The 20,407-nt window shown below is 37.0% G+C and overlaps 2 protein-coding genes across 4 annotated transcripts in view; one reads left to right on the forward strand and one right to left on the reverse strand.

Annotated features, from left to right (window-relative positions):
- Nucleotides 1–1,406: 1,406 nt before the first annotated feature.
- Nucleotides 1,407–20,407, reverse strand: part of slc1a7b (solute carrier family 1 member 7b) — a 54,480-nt gene continuing 35,479 nt past the window's right edge. For all 3 annotated transcript variants that reach the window (XM_086284320.1, XM_086284321.1, XM_086284322.1), the window contains 8 exons: nucleotides 13,639–13,681; nucleotides 13,307–13,538; nucleotides 13,092–13,191; nucleotides 9,827–10,060; nucleotides 8,770–8,964; nucleotides 5,685–5,819; nucleotides 5,470–5,569; nucleotides 1,407–3,886 (listed from right to left, as the gene is read on the reverse strand). In XM_086284320.1, the coding sequence (XP_086140446.1) occupies nucleotides 3,626–3,886; nucleotides 5,470–5,569; nucleotides 5,685–5,819; nucleotides 8,770–8,964; nucleotides 9,827–10,060; nucleotides 13,092–13,191; nucleotides 13,307–13,538; nucleotides 13,639–13,681 (1,300 nt within the window). In that variant the 3' untranslated portion in view covers nucleotides 1,407–3,625. The remainder of the gene's footprint in view (nucleotides 3,887–5,469; nucleotides 5,570–5,684; nucleotides 5,820–8,769; nucleotides 8,965–9,826; nucleotides 10,061–13,091; nucleotides 13,192–13,306; nucleotides 13,539–13,638; nucleotides 13,682–20,407) is intronic.
- Nucleotides 14,068–19,972, forward strand: LOC147301498 (uncharacterized). Its single transcript, XM_086284324.1, has 8 exons — nucleotides 14,068–14,313; nucleotides 14,807–14,875; nucleotides 16,509–16,580; nucleotides 17,558–17,622; nucleotides 17,758–18,750; nucleotides 18,833–18,994; nucleotides 19,094–19,189; nucleotides 19,476–19,972. The coding sequence occupies exons 5-8, from the start codon at nucleotides 17,773–17,775 to the stop codon at nucleotides 19,782–19,784; spliced, it is 1,545 nt and encodes a 514-aa protein (XP_086140450.1). The 5' UTR covers nucleotides 14,068–14,313; nucleotides 14,807–14,875; nucleotides 16,509–16,580; nucleotides 17,558–17,622; nucleotides 17,758–17,772; the 3' UTR covers nucleotides 19,785–19,972.

Genomic DNA, 20,407 nt, shown 5'->3' on the forward strand with positions numbered 1-20,407 from the left:
TCAGATTACAGTGACACGTTACAAGTAACGCGTTACTGCCCATCTCTGGTGACATCGATCATACACAACTTGAAAAGAGTAGGTGGAGTGGACGAGGGTTGCAAAGCAACTTGCAGATGTGCAGAACTGTAGGCAGGCTTAAAAAATGGGAGATTTTTATTATTGTTGTTATTGTTATTATTAGTCCAAAAACACCAGACATAAATCTTTACTGTTTTTTATGATTTAATTATACTCTGGTTTTTCTAGTGTATCTTTTAGAAATGGGGTGCTAAAAAGGAGGTGAAAGACAGAAGTTCTGTCAGAGTCCAATAAGTCCTTAAAAGACAAATTTGTACCCATTAGCAATGACTCTACTAGTAGACTAGTAAGTCTTTCCTGTAAGAAAAAAAAAGACATAAAACTGATATTTTATCTGCAAAAAATATTTTCTTGTTTTACGTGTTAAGGTTTATTCACTCCTTCATATTAAGGACTATCTTAAGAGCGTCCTTTAGATGAATTACAGCCAAATTTTAGTATAATGTCAGAAACATAAAGTGAACAGGAGACTGGTAATTGATTCTGTCCACTCAGAACATATTTGCTGCCATCAATTATCAATATACGTCACTTGTAATAGACATCTTACCTTCATGCTGTTTAACAAAAAATAAGTTAACTAAAATCATAATGAGTGGTAAGATAAGATAAGATAAGATAAGATACTTTTATTAGTCCCACAAGTGGGAAATTTCAGATCAGATAATTTAAGATAAAAATTATAACGATTTTTTCTGCTATTACTAAACAGTTTGGATAAATCGTAATGTTTTACCAGCGAGTTGGTTTAATAATAGCAATAATCTTGAAAAGCAGTGATTTACCTGCAGTGAAGGTAAATATACATATTATTTTCCACTATGATTAATAACATTTGCTTGCGAATGAAATATTTTAATTCTATCAACAAAACCGGAGCTTCAACCAGTGCTGATTTTACTGACCCTTTAGTTCATTCATGTTTTCTAACAGGATACATATTTCAGCATAAAATCTCACTTTATTGATATGAATGCAATATTGTCATACATAGACAGTCAAAAACACAAGAATAAATTATTTGAAAAGGCTGAAATCTGTTCGCTGTTTCTGCAGCTTCTCCCACACATGGCAGTGTCACTGCTCTGTGTGGAGCTATAGCAGATCTGTTCAGTATTATAAAAAAAGGCAGGACACTAGCCAGAGAAAAACACATCTCAGTCTGTATGCTCTGAATTCTCTGGTATTTACTGTGTAAAGAGCTGAGAAAAATTATTAATGGAATGACAAAACAGATGAAAACATACTATTTGGAAGAGTACATTTCTGCCTTTATATGACAAAATTGAAATGTACAGTAAGAAAATGTTCTTAATAATTAAAATGGGCGTTAGGTTGTGTTAGGTTTGAGATACCCTTTGAGTGAGTTTGTCAAATCTTCAGTTATATCACCATCTCAAACGGTACCAAGCAGTCCACAAAGCATTTGGTAAAATCATGGTGCCTGTGTCAAGTATTACGCATGCACATATGTGATATGTTTGCTGACAAAGCCAGTGGAAAGAAACTATAGTTCACAATTTTCCAGCAGTTTCAATGTAAGACGATATGTCAATAAATAAAAAAAAGAAGAAGGAGATGGTGCTGTTCTAAGAGGTTTATGAAAGTAGCTTATTATTAACTAGAATAAAATGACATGAACAAGAAATAGACTTTGGTCTTAAACAGTCGGTCAGGGTGTTTGTTACTAGCTAGTTGCAACTTAGACTGTCTTTGCAGTTGTTATATAGATATTTTAGTGAAGGAAAATGGCGTGAATATCCAGGCCCGTGCAACATATTACGATCTTAATTTCCATTCAAAGATGTCTCTGACTGATTTCTTTCACTTATTCAAGTTTCATCTCCCTGTGGTGAATTAGCAAGTGTTTGCTCCCTACTGGCTGTCACCCAGTAACAGCCAGTAACCTCCAGTAGTCGTGGAATAGACAGCTGTGGTGGTGGGGTGTGTCACTAACCAGCAGTGTTGGGGAGTAACGGAATACATGTACCGCCATTACGTATTTAAAATACAAAATATGAGTAATTGTATTCCGTTACAGTTACCATTTAAAAAGGTGGTATTTAGAATACGGTTACTTTGTTGAAATAAATGGATTACACTGCGGTACTTTCCTGTTTCATATTGTCACGGGTTGTTTGGGTTTGTTTGACAGCTATGTTCTGTTGTTCCAGGCGGCAGCGCTCTCTCTCTCTGCGACTGTGTGCCTCCTGGGTGAGAGAGAGCCCGACATGAACCCGCCGTATTAGTCAGAGGTCCCTTTACTACAGTTCGGAGTCGCGGACCTTCGGTAATAGTAATAAATCACACAGCAATAGTACATTCACGTAGTTGTAAAAAGCATGATAATATATTAAGTAATCCAAAGTATTCAGAATACGTTACTGTCATTAAGTAACGTAACGGAATACGTTACAGAATACATTTTGGGGCATGTATTCTGTAATCTGTAGTGGAATACATTTTAAAAGTAACCTTCCCAACGCTGCTAACCAGTGTGAGTGATACACTTATATAGGTCACTTTACAAAAACATTTTTTTTACATGTATGTTATAGTCGGATTAATTTAATTGTAGCATAAGTTACCCAAATCTGACTATTGAACTCCTTTAAATAGCTCAACTTTTAGATGCGTTTCCAGATGGAACAAGGCATGTAGTTTTCCATCCCCTTCTTCTACTGGAGTTGGGATTGGGTGAAATAATTTAGGTTGGGTATTGACAGGAGGAAGCTCCCCCAGTGCTTTATTGGCTCACTACATAAATGAGAAAAAAATAACCAACTAACACAGCAGAAATGGAAGAGCTGGTTAGTAACTTAATGTTTTATTGAAATGTGCCAATTTCTGTTTGATATCAAGTCAACTGACAAACATTTAATTAAATTACTAGTGGATGTTTTCAGGCTGCTAATATGCCAGAAAGTTTAATTAAATCAAATGATCCTGAGGCTGTTCAAACACATAAAACAGTTCTAATCTCTGTTTTAAACACATATCAAAGTTATAACATCACTACAGGGGTGGGTACAAATTCAGTTCACTCAACTTCCTCTTGTCCCATAATAACCATCAGCCTAGCACCACCAGCTTTGTTAAGGCAAACTTAAAAAATGTGTGCATTTCACTTTGCCTCCTGATCATTTAGCTCCAAGCAGACATCCTGTCTCATCTTTTATAATGCAAACAGCTGGCTGCTTGCAGTACAGCAGTACAAAAAAATACATTGTCAAAAAACAAAACAAAAACAAAAAGTCATAAAAAATGTATATATCAAATAAAAATTATTGAATCAATGCAAGTAATAGCAGGTACAGGACCAAGGACAAATTTTATAATAGAAATCGTATCATTGTCCTTGTGTTGCCATAAATTCCACTGTAAATGTGCTATTGTGGAGTCTTTTGCAACTGCTTTGCTTTAAAAGGTTTTTGTGGAGCTAGATGAGCTCATCTGTATTGTCCTTCTGCCTGCACGGGTGTCCTTTGCTGCTGCGCTCCTTTCAGCATAACTTACAGAGAACCATTCAAACTGCTAGAGGAGGCTATACATTGGTCTCAAGGCCATTCATATCTATAGTGCAGTGTTCTTTGCTCTTCTTCAGATGTCTCGGAGGAATTGGAGGTTTCTTCCTGTCTGAAAGCGGCCGAACGCCCTCCTCCAGTTGTATGAGTTGAGCCACTTCAGGAGGGATGAACTGGTGTTTGACCCCTAAAGGAGGGGGTCGGCAGTTGCCATTGTTGGTGTGGCAGTTCATCACAGGAGGGGTGCTCATTGCTGTTTTGGTCTCACAGATCAAAGGTACCTGTAGATTGGATAATATATGGGACTACTTGAAAAAATCTGGAGTGCTCAGAAGGTTCTCTTTGTTAAGGAAACCAAAGGTTGAAAAGGAAAAATGATCCAAGGCTATTGAAGTGCCACTTCTTGTGGTTGTAATACATTTTAGTTTTTAACAAATACATTTTTCCAATGGCAAAAATAAATAATGAAATTATTAGATTATTTTTTCCCATTATTTAAATGTTCATCAATTGTGTGCAATTTTTTTTTTTTTAGCTCAGTCTCAAAATCTTTGTATGTTGTGTAAAACGTGCACAAAAGATTTGGAAGCCATTTAAACCCCAATTACCTTCAATAGAAGTATTTTTGAATTATTGTATCAGTTTTCTAAACCACTTGTCAAACTCAGGGTGACTGAAGCTGTGATAGGATGAGAGGCGGGGCGCGTCCTGCACAGAGCATCAGTCAGTCAACTAACATCAACAACAACTAACAAATCAGATTTCATTATTAGTCACTGCCGTTTTGTACTGTTCAATTACAACCCCAATGAAAAAAAATAAAAATGTTGAGGCACACAACGATGTGTGCTGCTGGTAAAGTTTCTGGGCTGCCTTTCCTCATAACAGCCACCCCTCAAGATTCTCTCCATATAAAGCAATGCAATATCAGGGACTCTAACATCCAGTCCTTTTACTGAATTCCACATGCTTTCAACTGGTGAAAGGCATGGAGTGTCTGGACGGGAGGATATATTGCTCTAAGACCTTTACATACCTTTCAGCATTGATGGTGATGCTTTCACATCTGGAAAGGCACCATCAGAATTGGCTATTCTGATCATGTTCACATGCACCTTCATCTTTGCATGATACAGCTTTAACCTACATTTGTGAATGGCATGTTGAATTGTGTTTAGAGAGTGATTTCTGGAAGTGTTCCTAAGCCTATGTAGTATTAATCATGTCTGTTTTTAATGAAGTGCTGCCCCAGGTCCTGAAAATCATAGTCATCCACTACTCATTTTCAGACCTGTCCCCAGATTCTGAATATTCTGACTTTGAAAATTAGATTTTTATTATGTGCTGCAGATGATGAGATATTCTCACATTTCTACATGCATTATTTTGCAGATTAGGGAGCCTCTGCCCTTCTTTACTTCTGAGAAACTCTCTAAGATTCTCTCTTTATACCCAATGGCACTGATCAGTTGCCAGTTAACCCAATTAGATGCAAAATGTTCCTCCAGCTGTTTCTTTTTAGTGCTGCTCACTTTTCTCAGCTTAAAGGTTTATGGGAATCTTGTGAATCATTTCATTCTGTCTTATTTGCATTTTATACACCATGTCAACGTTTTGGAACTGGGGTTGTAATTGCTGTCTAAAGGATTGCAAATGATTTGATGAAAGTAGGGAGGGGCTAAACCTAAAATTATAGTAAATACACACTTAAATCTTCAGTTTCTTCTAAATGCCTACTACTTAGCCAAATCTCTAAAAATGCGTGAAACAGAACTAATAACGTTTTCAGCCCCAAGAAGCAAACTATGGGCTCAATCACCCCAATTACCCAAGTCCTTTGAAACATATTGTCATTAAAACTCACCCCATCTCCCTCTTTCATGAAGTCTTTTCTGCAGATGTGTGCCATGATGCCTGTGGCCAAAGCATCCCCCATTACATTGACCATGGTGCGAAATCTGTCTCTGTAAAAGAAGAAGACATTTAAGACACTTTTTATTTGGACCGATAGAAATCGAGTCAGTAGAGCTGTTGTCGGTTTGGATCTTTAATACATTTTAGAAGTGATATGCAACTTACAATGCCCAGTCTACTGCAATGATGAGAGTGATGTCGTCAGTTGGCAGACCAACAGATGTTAGCACTATCACCATGGTGACCAGCCCAGCTTGTGGTATTCCTGCTGCACCTATGCTGGCTGCAGTAGCAGTGATGCTGTTGGAGAGATGGGAGGTGAAGTTAATTAAAGTAAAAAAGCTGATGACAAATATAAAGTGGACGACTTCTTCTGCTGAAACAGTACACGTGTGACAGAAAATATGGCAAAGCAGAACAGCTCTACTTTAAAAACTGCTTCTTTGTCCAAATAAACCCCTAAAGTGACAAAGAATGCTTTCAATTTGCATTTATGCCAACCAGACTCCCTGAGTAACCCAGAGGGTTAGTGTTAGAGAAGAGGAAGCTAGACAAAGGGTGAGACGGAGTCAGATCATCCACTGTGGAGACCCCTGAAGGGAGCAGCTGAAAGAAGATGTTTCTGTGACAGAGGTATTGGTCCATGACATCAACTGTTGTGGAATTTTAACTTCAAATATAGTCCTGATATTCTCACATACTTTTACTGATTGTTTTTCCCCCCATATGTGGTGGTTCTAATTCATTTTTCCATCTATTTTTGTTCATCAGGATTTGTTGTGTTTAGTTCATTTTTGTGCTGAATGCAAATACTTTAAAGTAAATTAAAGACTCTTCTTGCCTAATTTGTTTTGTGGATTATATCTCAAGGTGAGCCTGGCCCCAAAAGTACACAATAATGTTAATAATGTCTCTAAGGCAACTGTCTAATTGGGAAGCCTCTTATCTGGTGTAAAATGTTGGCACATCGGATATCTGGTGCAGCTCCAGAGTTTGACGAAGAGATGATCCCACAACTCACTACACCACAGTCTGGGGTGAAATGATGAAATGGGAGTTAGGGTCAGAAACTCAACCATGATATCACGGGAATATACTGGTTTATTGAGGCCACGTGGCTCTTCAGTGATAAGTGATAAGCTGTCATGTTTATACTACATCTATAAAAGCGTACTCTGGCTAATGACAGCCTTCCTTTGTCCTCCGCTTGTCAATTTTTCTAATTTTATGGAAAAACTGGTTCTCATGCAGAGATTTACAAAGTTTTCAGTTTTCACATGTTAGTTCCTTCTACCACAGATCTGAGCAGAGGAGGCAATGAGACAACACAAGGAGCGAGGAGTCAAGGAAACAGGCATTTGGAGCCTCATTTTAAAGCAATGAAAACCAATTAAACATGATGTATTATACACCTGCGTCATAAATAATTTTATTATAGCCCATATATAGGTGTACACAGGGGTAACAGTGCCCATGGCATTTTTTATTTTTTTCTTTACAGCCACTTTTAATTATTTTCACAACATTACACAATGTGAAAGAGTTGAAGGTAAAGACACTTCAGCAAAAGATACATCTGTGCATCCTTGGTTATAGTTCCTACAGAAGCCTCTTCTCTCCTCTGTCCTCCATATGTTTTAGAAGTGTAGAAATTAGAGGAATGAGAGAAGCTCAAAGATTCCTTAAACAGGAAGAAAGCATCTGCAGGGCCAGCCTCTTACACTAATACTGAATTTGAGAAAAGTTCTACTTTTCTTTGCTTTTTCTAAAGAATCTCAGAAAGACAGTATCCTCCATCAGCATTTTGTCAACCAGACCATGGGAGCCTGTAGTTCTCTGTAGTACTTGTTTCTTATCACCAGCAGAGTCCACAGGGAAATGAGACACTTGACTGAGAAAATGTATTAGAGTGTTGGTTTACTTCATCTCATTTATTATATTTATTATCTCAAGGAATGCCAGCAAGCCATTTATTTGTTATTTTTATTTATTTCCGTCTGTTATAAGCCCTTGTTTGTTTTCTGTGATTTATTTTTCCACATCTGTCTTCCAGCAAGCTCCTCTGCATGTTCAGCACCAGTAGATGTTGTTTCCCACACAGAAATAGTGTTTATAAGTAGTGGTTAAAGGGAAACTTATTTTATCTACTTCTTCTTTTTTTGTTTTAATCTTGAAGGCATCAGTATGCTTCAATAGATTTGTTGGTAGAAGTCTACATTTCCCTTATAAAGCTCCAAAACCAACTATCCAACAGCAATGTTCACTGTGAGCATCATTTTACACATAGTAGTCTGATATGACAGACAATTAAAACTACATGTGTGGCTACTGAGCTTAGTTTTTAGCCCATAGTTTGATGTGGTTGATGAATTACGCTGGAACAATCTATTTAAAAAGTCCCTTCAGAAGTTGCAGCCTCTCACTTCGGCGAAGCCTGAGGTCTGGCTGTCATTCACACCAGCAGGCACAATAATACATTCATCAGCGTATTCTTTCTCGAGCTTGAGTCTCTGTGATGATCAGCATGATGAGCCATTCTTTTACGTGCATCCATTGCTGTGCTTGAGCAGCTCTCTGCTGCAACAGTGAATCACTGGGATGGGCTTTCAAACATTTTTTCAGCTTCAACACAAAAACATAAAGCAGCATTATAAACAGATTTCAGCTGCTGACAACTGTCTAAAATTGAAACTCTTCAACTTGAATTTTATTTTGTGAAAGGAAAATAAGTCCCTGAGAGACAAATCTGATGAACAGGGTGTTGTGGTGATGAGCATTGTGTTGATGTGGCAAAAAAACCCACTCCTGCATCTTCAGTGTGTTGTGTGATACGTAAAACACGATTTTACGTATCACAGTTCAGGTGGTTTGTAGCGAATGTTTTTCCTCAGAAAACGCAGGATGGTACACTAAATCTCCTCACCACCTCCTGAACAAATTCGTGGTGCACTGCAAGATAAATACCTTCTGTTTTGGACACTGCAAGCCCTTCAATTGAAACCTGCTGTTCGGTCATTAAGCCTGACACCGAGGTCTAACCACCAGAGATGATCCTTGACATGAAAGGTGGTTAAGTTTGACACAGAAGGTGATGCTTGCTCTGAGTTAGTGCAGCCCTCTGATCAGAACAGGACTTCCAGCGTGATTAATGTAAAGCATATGAATGACTAAAAATATTCAATGATACTTACATGGCTTTGTCAAAATAAATAAAGTCAATTAAAATTACATTTAAAAAAGGTTTACTGACCTGATGGTGATGATCTGACCGAAGTCCAGCTCATAATTATTAACTTGTGCAATGAATATTGCTGCAACAGCCTCATAGAGAGCGGTGCCGTCCATATTGATGGTTGCACCCACGGGTAGCACGAAACGGATGATGCGACGGTCAATGTGGTTGTTCTCTAAGAGGCACTTGAAGGTTATAGGCAAAGTGGCTGAGCTGAGGAAAACGAAGAAAAAGACAGAGAGGACAGCTAATAAAAAAAATAAATATGAAGCCTCCTAATTTCTCTCAGGTATGCATGCAAACAAACACAATCTGTTCATTCATGCTGACTAAGAATAATAATGCTTTGCATGACAGCATGCAGCAGATGCTTTTTACTAATCTGAGTCTAGCAAACACATGCATGCGTGATGAAGCCAATCTGACCCCAAAGACCTCAGAAGAACTCCGTCTTTGTCAGTCTGCGTATGCAACAAGGAATGATTTGTTTAAAACTGAATAGAAAATAGAATAGAAAACATTAATAGACCATAGCAGTGCTTTTGGAGAGGTTTAACCAGTTTATGTCAAATCACATATTGTTGAGGTGCATTTTCTAAAGTATACTGTTGTGTTTTTCACTTTAGAGCTTCCCTACCTACAACTTGTTTTCATTCGTTTACACACGAGATACAAATGAAGGCAGTCACAGATCTACCACAGCAAACACAATGTCTGCCAAATACATGCAAAAACACTGACATGGTCATCTAAATTAAAACTAAAGCCTGTTTTTGTTATAGAATATGATCTGTCAGCATGCACACATGATACACAAGCATCAGTGGAGTCTGTTTAAAGACACGTGGAATGCTCTTTTACTTTTCCCTCTCTTCCCACACACCAGATGTTTTCTGATCAGCCAACAGCCCTTTGAGATTTTTCACAGTAAAGGTTCCAGTAAAAAGGAAGAAAAGAATAAGTGTTGTTAAGACTCGGGGATGTTTTATTTTGACTCACATATGAGATGATAAAATGAGTTACTGATGTTTTCCTTTTGTAACGCATTCATTCTCTCTATAATAAGTTTCTTTACCTGGAGGAGGTTGCCAGTGCAATGAGCAGGGCTTGCAGGATTCCCCGTATGTAAACAATGGGACTCTTTTTGGTGATGAAGAAGTACATAGCAGGCAGGATAAACAAGCCGTGCAGCACCAAACCAAACACCACAGTGATAGCATAGAAACCGAGCTTCTTCCCCATGGCTGAGGGATCACTCATTTCCAGGATCTTTCCAGCCACCAGGAAAACAATACCAAATGGAAAATACCTGAGGAGATGAAGACAATCAAGTGTCAAAATGACAGTTATAAGTCTTAGATTTTATGAGATGGTGGGAGAAAAGAAGCCATACACAGAGTTTTACACTAAGAAACACCAATGTCCTTTTAAAAAAAATAATTAGATTAGGGGCATGTGAACATATGCGTGCAGTCTGTCCAACCATCAGTCAGCTGAATGACAACCAGACAAGAAATCTAGACAAGAAGGAGCTAGTTAGTTTTAGCAATTGAGCTTTAAAAGTAAGAGTGACAGGATTGTCTAAGACTAAATCCTTTATTTTTTCTTTCTCTGAAAAAACTATTAAATTACAATATACCTGCATACACATAACATAATATACTAGGATAAATGACCAGATTATAATGGTGGAATTAATCCTACTTAATGTGTAGATATTAGATTGACACATTTTTAATATTTATTAATGTGCATATACAGTCCCGATCAAAAGTCCACTTGAAAAATGGCAAAAAATTATATTTTGCATGGTTCGATCTTAACAAGGTTCCAAATATAGCATAGAGCTTTAACATGCAACAAGAAGGAATGGGAGTGAGACAAAACATTTTTTGAGTATTCAATTCATTGAAAAGAATGCTTAAACTGAAACAGTTTAACAGCTGTTTAACAGCTGATCAAAAGTTTAGTACCACATGCCTTTACAAGCCCAAATCTATGCAAAAATTTGGATTCATTGTCATTTTCTGTCAGGTAGTCACACTGTCATGACATTCTGATGTTGAACTAACAGAGTTGAGCATAAGCAGAGTTTCTCACACACAGACAGTCATTTCGAATTTTTTAAATGATTCTGGAAGACCCGCCAAAATTTATCCAGCACTGAGCCGGAGGATCCAATTGGCTGTCCATCAAGACACTGGACGATCCTTGACCCAAATTAAGGCCATTATTGGTTCTGACTGCAGCCCCATAGCCATCAGAGGGCATCTGAGACCGAAGGGCTTTAAAAACGGCTTTAAATGCTTCGTCTCCTTGAATGCCACAGAACTGACCGTTTGGATTTTGCAAGAGAGCTCCAATCATGGGACATTGAAAGGTGGAAGAAAGTTTTATTCTCTGATGAGAAAAAAATGTAACCTTAATGGTTCTGATGGTTTCCAACGTTACTTGAATGACAAGCAGATCCCACCTGAGATGTTTTCTACGTGCGAGTTTTTTCATTGAAATTATGTTATTTTCACTCTAGTTCTGTTGTTTTCATTCAAATTTGGTTGATTTCTTTCAACTTCTGGTGTTTTCATTCAAATTCCATTCTCTTCATTCTAATCCTGTTTTTTCATTCAAATGTTGTTGTTTCAATTCTAGTTCAGTTCTTTTCATTCTAATTCTGTTGTTTTCATTCAAATTTCTGTTTTCATTCAAATTCCGTTCTTGTTATTCTAATTCTGTTGTTTTCGTTCAAAAGCCATTGTTTTCCTTCTAATCCAGTTATTTTCATTCAAATTCCGTTCTTGTTATTCTAATTCTGTTAATTTAGTTCAAAATCCGTTGTTGTCATTCTAATTCTTTTCTTTTCATTCTAATTCCGTTGTTTTCATCCTAAAACTTTTCTTTTCATTCAAACTCAGTTCTTTTCATTCAAATTCTTCATTCTAATCCCCATGTTTTCATTCAAATTCTATCCTTGTCATTCTAATTCTGTTGTTTTTGTTCAAAATCAGTTCTTTTCATTCTAGTCCAGTTCTTTTCATTCAAATATTGTTGTTTTCATTCAAATTTTGTTGTTTTCTTTCAAATTCCAGTGCTTTCATTCAACTTCCGTTCTTGTTATTCTAATTCTGCTGTTCTCATTGAAATTCTGTTCTCTTCATTCTAAACCAGTTTTTTCATTCAAATTTTGTTGTTTTCATTCTAATTCTGTTGTTTTCATTCTAATTATGTTATTTTCACTCTAGTTTTGCTGTTTTCATTCAAATTTTGTTGATTTCTTTCAACTTTGGGTGTTTTCATTGAAATTCTGTTTTTGTCATTCTAATTCTGTTATTTTCATTCAAATTCCATTCTCTTCATTCTAATCCTGTTTTTTCATTCAAATTTTGTTGTTTCCATTCTAGTTCAGTTCTTTTTATTCAAATTCTGTTGTTTTCATTCAAATTCCGTTGTTCTCATTCTATTCCAGTTCTTTTCATTCAAATGTTGTTGTTTTCTTTCAAATTCTGGTGTTTTCATTCAAATTCCGTTCTTGTCATTCTAATTCTGTTTTTCTCATTCAAATTTTGTTAATTTCATTCTAATTCAGTTCTTTTCATTCAAATTCCATTCTTGTCATTCTAATTCTGTTAATTTAGTTCAAAATCCGTTGTTGTCATTCTAATTCTGTTGTTTGATCAACAATAACGGTGGAACTACTCGTTACGGAGTTCATGTTTGGAACTTTGATATCTTTTTTTTTTTGGGGTTTGTTTTGGTTTTTTTTTTTGTTTGTTTTTTTTTTGGGGGGGGGATCCTAAACTTTTGATCAGCTGTAAATCAGCCTGTTTCAACTTAAGTGTTGTTTTCAATAAATTGCATACTTAAAAAAAAGTCTTGTCACACTCCCATTTCTTCTACTTGCACGTTAAAGCTCTAACCATGCAAAATGTGATTTTTTGCCATTTTTTTCAAGTGGTCTTAAACTTTTGATTGGAACTGTATAAGATGCTGTGGCTCTATAAACACTTTCTAATCACAGAATAAGATCCTCCAAACAATAACATCCTGACTATAAGGCAGTTCAGGTTCGTCACGATTCTTTTTAATAGAACAGTTTCTCTGAAAATGATTTACTTGGATATTCCTTTGTAATTAGGTAATAATAATTTGCTATTTGCACTCAGACTCATTCTCACTTTGAAGCATCCAATAAAGAAAGTGAAAGAAAGGTTAACCATGTCTCAACCTGATTCTGATGATAATACGTAGAGTTCTTGTCTAAACGGCTGATGCTGGTTATGTTTCTTAGAAAATTCTTTCATTCATAGCTTTTTCAAGTAGAAAAAATAATACTTTACAATTACCATATAACAATGGCGACAATCCTAAGGACAGCTTCATTCAGGCTCTGGCAGAAGTTTACCAAGGCACTGCCATTTGGCCCCATCCTTCCTAACATAATACCTGTGAAAACAAAGAAAAACCTCTGAAACAATGATGGATAAAATCATTTAAATTTCTTTATTTCAGGCAAGATGTATTCAAGAAATGTCAGATAAGAACAATGCATTTTTTTTACCCATGGTGGCTGAAAAAATAACAATTCCAAGGACGTTCATTCCATCACTTGTTCCTTCTCGTGTCTGTATGAGAACATCAGGGGGCGGAGTCAGGTCAAGAGCAAAGTTCTGGATGTCGGTTCCGTTGTCATCCTGAATACCGTAGACGAGTGCCCGCCGTGTGGTGGACTCTGACTGGGCCTGACGCACTGTCGGTCTGGGCTTCATTATGTAATCGCTGCTTGTTCGATACTGTTGCCAAGGAACAGAAAGAGTTGTTCTTATAAAAGAAGTCCTACAAAATGTAAACCTTTGTATCTGAAACTGCAGTTTGTGTCATCAGAGGTCATACCTGCTGAAATGTGGCCTGGACCAGATTTGCTGGAAACATGTTGCTGCAAGGCAAGCGCATACATTTAATGAATCGTTCTAAAAGGTTGAACACAATGCCAGCTAATAAAAAATTGAGCTGACCAATGCAGTGCATACACTGTAAAACCCAACAGTGCATCTTACTAAAAGAAGTAAGTTGTTCTTACTCAGTTCTGAAAAATAGTTAAAGTAACTTTCATGAAGTGTGTTAGGTAGACCCAAAAGTATACATATGTTATAATAACTTTATTGTAATAAGTACACATGATGTTTTTGTAACGTTTTAAGTACTGTTGCTTTAAACTGTTTAAGTAGTGTTAATTCATTTGTATTAGTCATCATCCACGGCCCCGCCCCCAGCGTTTTGCCTGGACTTGTCGGCCATGAGACACGAGTCTCGTCAAGAGAAATTTTGCAAGAGTGGAAAGTACAAGATAAACGTTATTTTTATGTTTTTTTGTTAATGCTTACTTCTAGCGTACATTTATCAGACTGCTTTGTTTTAGTTGTACTTTGTTGTAATTTATCAGACTACTTTGTTGTAGTAGCTCGTAACTTAGCTTGCCAGCACACAATTCCCGCCTAGCGCTGTATGGAGTCTGCCTTCACAATTTAAAAAATTAACGGTTGGTGGCTTGTTTCAATCAAATAGTTGGTAAGTAGTCTAATTTTTGCAAACTGCATGCCACAAAACCTTTGGTAAAATCAGTGTTTAGGCTTTTCTGACTCTGAACTTTATCAAGTTCAAATGTAGCCTACTTTTGACACAGTGAAAATGGTAGAAGATTTATTTAGTGTTCATTTTAAGAGTTTACTGGACAAGTTCACCTTCACAAATTTAAAATATGATGCTTAGTGGCATTTTAGTCGTGAAATAATTTACCTTTTCAAAGCTGCACTGCACCAAACCTAAACGTTTCTGACTCTGTACTTTCCAAGGGTTAGCCTATTGTGTACTTCACTTATGTAAAATTGCTTTATTATTTCATAACATTTAGAGTAGTTGACCAACCTGAATTGAAAATGAACTGTAGTTACTGTTTTCAAAGCTTGTGTTATCCAGGTTGACTGTTTTTAAGTGAAGTAAAAGTCTAAAAGTAAAAACTGTTCTGCTAGCTTTCTGTCCTCATGGCTTTGTGTTATTACAGTCTGACGATTGAAGGAGCAGTAGCATGCCGAGAGATCATCCAGCACTGCACTAAAGACAGCCAGTAAAGGTGATTTTAAAACGATTTGGCATCAAAATGTGGAATTGCAAGTTGTGTAGTTTTTCTACTGCCATAAAAGTCATGTTGTTGAAGCATTATCGGCTCAACCATGGTCAGTACTCCACAATTTCACCCTTACCCTGTCTCTACAACACATGCATGTGTACATTTAGTACATTTAATTCATTAAAGATACACATGTCAAGAATGCACACTCCCACACAAAGAAAAGACGGTTCTTATCTAGATTTGAATAAATATGGATTTTGTTGCCCTGTGTGTAATTTTAAGCAGCCATTTATTGAAAGCCAAATGTTTATCCATCTGAGGGGGCATTTAAAACGAAAAGAAACTGTTCCATGTCCTTTCAAGAACTGCAATTTTAAAACCAATGTATACTCAACCTTCAATGCCCACAAATGCAGAGACCACCAAAATTCAACAAGTTACAATGAAGGCATTGTGCAAAGTGTTATAAATGTAGAACAAAAAGATGACATGCAACTTGATTCAATAGAGTCATCAGATGACAATCAAGTGGCATCCACCAGTGAAATCAGTGGAATTGAGGGTTTAGAAGAGCAGTTGCAATACAATCTGGCTGGATTTTTCTTGAAAATGCAGACCATTCTCCATGTGTCCCAGAGAGCAACACAGGAGATTATTGAGCATATTGATCAGTTGTTTTTGTTATCAGTACCTCTGGTTAGAAAATCAGTTGTAGATATACTGAAAAAGCACAACTGTACATATACGGACAAACTGGTGGATGAGATTTGTCAGGCAGTTTCTGATAGTAATGTTTTACATAAATGTGTCACATCTGAAGGACCACTATCTACAGCAAAGAGGAGGAAATCATATTACGAAGCAAATTTTCCATATGTCAAACCTGTGGAGTATTTAATTGAATCGTCAAAGCACACTTATATGTATGTGCCTATTCTCACATCTTTGCAATTGTTGTTGAAAAAAAATGATGTGCTTGAAGAAATTAAACAAGCACCCACACAGATTCCTGGACATTTCATGTCATTTTGTGATGGATCCTACTACCAGGAAAATGTTCTACTGTCACAAGAGGGACAGAAATTGTCAATAATACTTTACGTGGATGATTTTGAAATCGCAAACCCACTTGGTACCTCAAAGAAAATACATAAAGTTTTTGCAGTTTATTGGACACTGGCAAACTTTCCAGTTAAATCTCGTTCTGCTCTACACTACACTCAGCTTGCTCTGCTGTGCAATTCCAATGATGTACGCCAGTTTGGGTATAAGGAAATGTTGTCACCACTCTTAAATGATCTGAAAACTCTTGAAGAAGTAGGTGTCTACATTGAGACTCTTGGTGAATGTCTTAAAGGCACTGTCTACTCTGTTGTGGCAGACAACCTTGCTGCCCATGGACTTGCTGGTTTCAATGAGAGTTTCAGGTCTACATATTTCTGTAGGTTTTGTCATGCCACCCAAACAGAAATGCAAACTGAAAATGCTGTTACAGGGAATTATGTAATGAGAACAAAAGATGCTCATGATAATCTTGTGCAAGAGCTTCAGAATGATGACATTGAGGAAAACTATGGTGTTAAAAACCCCTGTGTTCTTTCTGACCATCTCTCTTTCTTCCATCCTGTCACAGGCTTCCCACCTGACCTCCTACACGACCTGTTTGAAGGTGTCGTTCCAGTGGAGTTGGCACATTGTTTAAAAGGTTTGATTTCTAAGAGATATTTTACCTTAGAAGACTTAAACAGAGCAATTCTGCGCTTTCCCTACCAACATTCTGACAAAGTTGATCGCCCTCATCCAATACCCTCAAATTTTGCCAGGCAAGGGACCATTGGTGGGAACGGGCATGAAAATCATGCCCTTCTTAGACTGTTGCCTCTTCTCATTGGCTCCAAAGTTCCAGAAAGAGACACTTTTTGGGAAGTGCTAATGGATTTAAAGGACGTAGTTCAGCTTGCCATGTCTCATACTTTTAGTGACGAGACCATTCAGTACATGGCCTGTAAAATATTAGATCACAGACAACTCTTTCAGGAAGTGTTTCCTAATGTTCGATTCAGGCCAAAGCATCATTACATCGAGCATTACCCACACTTAATAAAGTGCTTTGGTCCCTTAGTTCATCTTTGGACAATGAGATTTGAGGGAAAGCATAAGGTTTTCAAAAAAATAGTTCATGACACTCACAACTACAAAAATGTACTAAAAACTTTGGCAGAGAGACATCAAAGCATGATGGCATTTTATTTGTCCTCATCAACGTTTTTCAAACCACCTGTGCAAACATCCAAAATGGAGTCTTTGTACATTTCATCATTACCTGCAGATACACAATTATTTATTTCAGGTATTGCTGACAGTGACACAATATATGCAACAAAAAAGGTTACAATTAATGGCACAAACTTTGCAATTGGCATGTTTGTATGCACAGGTGCTTATGCTGCATTGCCAGAGTTCAAAGAGATTCTTAATGTACTGCTCATCAGAAACAACATTTATTTTCTCTTGAAAGACTATGACACTTATTACGTTGAGCACTTGCGTTCATATGAAGTAGCAGAGAATCAACAGAGGGGTCTCCGTCACAGTGTAAAATCTCTGTGCCAACTGTCTGACCGCATGTTGCTTACAAGATAGCAAATGAACTCATTCTAACAACAAACCATTTCATTCCAGTGTCTGACTAAAGAAACAGAACTGAGACATCAGCTGATTCCACCAATTTCTGAACCAATGCAAAGGTAATTCATCTATTCAGTTTTTTTGTATTCACATAAATGTTTTTATATTTTTGCACAATTAATATTTTGCAAATAACTGTAAACACAAACATGTATTAAAATGCCACTATAATATGTGAAACCTGTCTGTTACAGAAATAACAAATTCAGATGGAGGCAACAGGAATATTGAAGCTAAGGGTCATCCTTGATAAGGATAACGCTGAAAAACTTATTTTGCCATCTCGTCCAAACAGTGTGCAAGCCCTCATAGATGCGATCAAATCTAGGCTAAATTTTACTTTTGACTTTCGGCTTCAGTTTCATGACCCAGATTTTGATAATGCCTTGTGTAATTTGGTTAAAATAGAAGACCTGCCAGCTATAGCATCTGTTAAAGTTGTCAGGTTAGTTGAGCTTGACCGGATTTCAACGAGCACTGATGACACAATCCTTCAGACTGATAGCACTGATACCATAGATTCACCAGAGCGTATTAGTAGATGGCCAGAAGTTTTTATTGTTCCGCCATTTTCTTATGAAGTGGAACATGTATTAAGAGAGGGTAATGCAGCATTTGATAAAAATGGGAAAGTAATTACGCTGACACGAGATCAAAAACACAACATACTTGAGACAATGGGGGAAGAAATCTACAAACTAAAAGCATACCCTAGTACAACACAAATTGGCAAGGCTGCAGAAGCTTTAGTTAGAAAACATCCCTGTCTGAAAGAGAGGAATTCTGACACTGGGTGGGAAGGGTGGAAGAATAGCCTGAGATATAAAATGGGAAACCAAAGAAAGAAGTTGGCTAAAGCTGGCATCATGGATGTTGCTGTGAATGCTGGAAAGCGCAGCAGAACAAACCCAGATGGAGCTTCACCAAGGGCCAATATTAAAAGACCTAGGAGAGGTGAGGTCAACTTCCTTCCTTCTTATCCTTCTGGAGAAACAAGGGAGTCTCTGGAAACCAGAAGACTTGAGATGGTAGAGGAGTTCAAGAAGACCTCAGCAGAAAGAGACATCCCTCTCATTCATCAGCATATGATGCCCACTTTTGCCCTCCGGCGTGAAGAGATTGTCACCACTTCTCCTCCTGTATCAGAGCTCAAGGACAGATGGCCAGCACTCTTTCATGAGACACAGGTAAGTACAACTACATATATAACATTTGCTGTTCATATAGTATGCTGTGTTTTGCTTATAATATTTTTGGAATTCTCCTCAGCTCTACTTTGAATTTCATCGGATCACCAATCAGAATCTGCCACATGTGTTTTATGCTGCACTGGATGATTATGCTCCTCAGCTGATTGGACTTTACAAAAAGAGGAAAACTGGACGGGTCGGTGAAAGGATGGAGCAGCTTTTGTTGGCATATGGAAAACAGGTATTTAAAAATACTAATTATTATTCTGCTTGCTTGGCAGTTGCCATTGCTATGTTTATATATATATATATATATATCTTTATTTTATTTATTTTTTAGGACAAAAACGACATCTATGCAACTAGAACAGCAGCTCTGGCCGGCCTACCAATGTACCTCAAGGAGGATTCTTCAGAGATTTTCAAAACATGCAAGGTACTTGGGTATTACAATAATTTGCACATTTGAATTTAAAAAAGGTTGAAAGGAGTTTATAAGTCATCTGGACTTGGGTTGAAAGTTGAAGACGTGAAGTTGAATGACTTATAAACTTCTTTCATCCTTGATTTGACTGGATGAATGAAAAATGAACCTTCACTGTCAATTTAAAACATGTTATGATATATAGAATTTGAAAAACTGAAGAAAGGTGCCTGACCATTTGTATTTATACTTTTAACAGAGGTATTACAGATGAATAATTGTGCACTGTGTATTATAGGAGGAAATTGAGTTCTATGACGCCACAATTGCTCTGGTTGCTGATGTCGATGAAGAGGAGGTGCCTGGAGGAGTTCCTTTCTCACCACGCCAAGTGTTCATAGTACTTGAAGATCAGGTTGTTATGACTCATCACTCATGGACTGATGCCCTGGTGTGTTTGTTTGGGCTAATCTATGCTCTGCATCTGAGCTATCCTGAGAAGTGTACTGGCTTTTTTGAGTTCATTCAAGTAGTGTTGCTGAAGCTAGACGATGAGAGAAAGCAACTAAAACCAAAATTGCAGACACTAAAAAATGAGCTTGTGTAGATGATGTTTGTTTTTCACTGTCAGTATAGTCGTGCTTTTTCAGTTATCTGTGAATGGCTTCAATAGTTTTATTTGTTCAGGGTAATTAGCTTTCTAAAAAGCAATGTGGAGAAAGCTAAGAATAAGGAGACAATCCATATTTGACGTTTTGTTTGTGATTGAAAAAAATCTTTACATAGTGTGTAATCTTAAGCTTATTTCTAAAAACATATTTTAGTTACATGGAAATCTTTTGGAAGATAACTGATAATTAGTCAATATGTACAGTATACTTTCAAGCTTTATTTTTTAATTGTGTGATGAGTGCCAGTTCACTTGATTCGAGGTCTGGGCAAAACTGTTCAGAAGCCACAAATACCTTTGAGAATATTTTTTGTTAGTTCAGCTGTTTTCTATAGTTGCATTGCTGTAGTGCATCTGATTTCATTATTATACTAAATGTTACTTAAAATTGTGATTGTTATGGCTCTAATTGCCTCTAGACTATTGTTTTTTATATGATGTACACCTAAATGTGTGTTTTGTATATTTAATTGATTTTCAAAATGCTACAAAAAACATTCAAAATTCCCTAAAAGCGCAAGTTTTAAAATGCCTAATTATTTGTTTGTTTGATAATGGCT

The sequence above is a fragment of the Aulonocara sp. 'chitande type north' Nkhata Bay genome, linkage group LG23, assembly GCF_057382095.1.
Source record: "Aulonocara sp. 'chitande type north' Nkhata Bay isolate Kocher_YH1m ecotype deep benthic linkage group LG23, A_spYH_male_GT1.1, whole genome shotgun sequence".
Lineage (NCBI taxonomy): Eukaryota > Metazoa > Chordata > Actinopteri > Cichliformes > Cichlidae > Aulonocara > Aulonocara sp. 'chitande type north' Nkhata Bay.

Excerpts from the sequence above, each read along its gene's own strand:
- LOC147301498 (XM_086284324.1), top strand. The coding sequence starts at position 17,773 with ATGGAGGCAACAGGAATATTGAAGCTAAGGGTCATCCTTGATAAGGAT. Across the intron at positions 18,751-18,832 it reads CACTCTTTCATGAGACACAG|CTCTACTTTGAATTTCATCG; the intron begins GTAAGTACAACT and ends AATTCTCCTCAG. Across the intron at positions 18,995-19,093 it reads TGTTGGCATATGGAAAACAG|GACAAAAACGACATCTATGC; the intron begins GTATTTAAAAAT and ends TTTATTTTTTAG.